The sequence below is a fragment of the Lactuca virosa genome, chromosome 7 (assembly GCF_052849685.1).
Source record: "Lactuca virosa cultivar CGN04683 chromosome 7, Lactuca_virosa_CGN04683_v6, whole genome shotgun sequence".
NCBI lineage: Eukaryota > Viridiplantae > Streptophyta > Magnoliopsida > Asterales > Asteraceae > Lactuca > Lactuca virosa.
Genome location: NC_136432.1, coordinates 240,986,683 through 240,989,193, shown reverse-complemented (window position 1 = coordinate 240,989,193; position 2,511 = coordinate 240,986,683). Strand labels below are relative to the sequence as shown.

Here is a 2,511-nt window from a genome sequence, read left to right as displayed (position 1 = left end):
GTCCACATTCGATCCATAAGGTAGTAGGCTATGTCGTCTTTGATTGTAAGGTTCTTATCCATCCCTCGCAAGGCTTCGTTTATGACGTTCTCGGGCTTCAAAGCTTCCAGTTGAGCCTCTTTAATACGCAAAGACAGGTGGGAATGGATAGACAGGGTTAGGGTCTTTACTCGGCGACCCGAGGATTCTTTTCGACTCAAAGCATCTGCGGCTACATTGGCCTTGCCCGGATCATATCATATTTCACACTCGTAGTCATTCAGTAGTTCAACCCATCGTTGCTACCTCATGTTGAGCTCCTTCTGGTTTAGAATGTATTGGAGACTCTTGTGATCCGTGAAAATGGTGCACTTTGTACCGTAAAAGTAGTGCCTCCAAATCTTTAGAGCGAACACTATGGCTCCCAGCTCGAGGTCGTGGGTGGTGTAGTTCACCTCGTGGGTCTTTAGTTGTCTTGACGCGTAGGCTATGACCTTCCCTCGTTGCATGAGTACACAGCCTAATCCTTGATTGGATGTGTCACAATAGACCACGAAATATTTCGTCCCTTCTGGGAGAGACAGGACCGGGGCGCTGCATAAAGCTAGTTTCAAGGTTTGGAAAGCAGCCTCTTGTTTCCCCTCCCAGATGAAGGTTACACCCTTCTGAGTTAGGGCGGTGAGCGGCTTAGCGATCTTGGAGAAATTTCGTATGAACCTCCAGTAGTAACCAGCAAGGCCTAAGAATTGTTTGATCTCCGTCGAGGTTCTTGGGGTCGCCCAGCCTTCGATTGCCTTGATTTTGGAAGGTTCCATATGTATCCCTTCTTCGCTGACCACATGACCTAAGAAATCCACTCTGCGGATCCAAAATTCACATTTGGAGAGCTTCACATACAGCTTCTCTGCCCTTAATGTTTCCAAGACTTGCCGCAGGTGTTGACTGTGTTCTTCCTTACTTCGTGAGTAGATTAGTATATCATCAATGAATACTATCATGAAATTTATCTAAGTAAGGTCAACACACCTGGTTCATTAGGTCCATAAATGTTGCAGGCGCATTTGTTAAACCGAAGGGCATTACTACAAATTCATAATGACCGTAGTGAGTTCGGAATGCGGTCTTGGGGACATCTTCCTCCCGGACTCGTAGTTGGTGGTATCTGGATCTTAGATCTCTCTTTGAAAAGTAACTTGATCCTTGTAGTTGGTCAAATAGGTCGTCAATTTGGGGAAGGGGGTATCGGTTTTTGACGGTGAGTTTGTTTAGCTCTTGGTAATCAATGCACGTGCGGAACGATTCGTCCTTCTTCTTTACGAATAAGACCAGAGCTCCCCAAGGCGAGAAGCTCGGCCTGATGAACCCCTTGTTCAGTAATTAGCTTAGTTGACTGGAAAGTTCTTGCATATCCGCAAGAGCTAGTCGATACGGCGATTTGGCAATTGGTGTGGCTCCGGGTATCAATTCAATTCTAAATTCGACTTGCCTTTCGGGTGGCACTCCCGGAAGATCCTCAGGAAATACGTCGGGGAAGTTGCAGACTTCCAGGATGTCATTGATGTTCTTTTCTTCCTTCTTCTTATCGACAATGTGAGCTAAGAAGGTGAGGTTCTTCTTGTGTAGACACTTCTGGGCCTTGATACACGAGATGATGCGAAGGTTCGTGCTCGGTTTGTCACCGTAGATGACCAAGGTTTTGTTACTTGGTAGATGAAGGCGAACGGCCTTCTCATAACACATAATATCGGAACGGTGAGGACTTAGCCAGTCCATGCCGATGATAACATCAAAACTCCTTATGGTGGCCGACATTAAGTCGATTTGGAAGGAGTGGTTGTTCAAGGTTAGCGTGCATCCTATGTATACATCATTTGTTGTTTCAGTTTTTCCGTTGGCCATTTCCACGGTAAATGTTTCATTTAGTGTTTGAGGGTTTTGTTTCAAGAGATGTTTAAACTTATGACTCACAAAGCTTCTCTCCGCACCACTATCAAATAGTATGCATGCATAAACGTTATTGAGGAGGAACGTACCGGTGACCACTGCATGATCTTTCATTACCTCCTCATGTCCTATCTAGGACTTTTCCTGTTCCCCCAGTATTTCGGTTGTTGGCCTTTGGGCAGTTCCACTTGTAGTGGCCCGTTTCCCCGCAACCATAGCACGCTTGGCTCACCCCGGTATTAGTGGGTTGGGGGGCATGTTGTGCTGATGCCTTGTAGTATCGGGCAATGTGCCCCTTCTTGTTGCAGGTTGTGAAGTGCAACTCTCGACAGGCTCCGTGGTGGTGAAAGGGGGACTTGTCGCACTTTGGGAGATTATCGGCATATCGCTTGGTGGGTGCTGGAGCGGTCGGGGCAGTGGCGGCATGAACCGCCATGATCTGTTGCTTCTTGGAGGGTTCCTGAGTTAGTTGGCCCTTCTTTTTGCTCCCAAACTTCCTCTTGTTACTACTTTCTTTCGCCTGCTCGGGAAAAGGAGTCATTATGCCTTTTCGAACTCCGTAATCAATGAGTTTTTGAGCGAGGCGCT

General features: G+C 47.0%; 1 protein-coding gene across 1 annotated transcript; it reads right to left on the bottom strand.

Annotated features, from left to right (window-relative positions):
• Window positions 1-1,356: 1,356 nt before the first annotated feature.
• LOC145127664 (uncharacterized) lies at window positions 1,357-1,878 on the bottom strand. Its single transcript, XM_079062816.1, has one exon. It carries the CDS (start codon window positions 1,876-1,878, stop codon window positions 1,357-1,359), a length of 522 nt encoding a protein of 173 aa, XP_078918942.1.
• Between the last annotated feature and the right edge of the window lie 633 nt (window positions 1,879-2,511).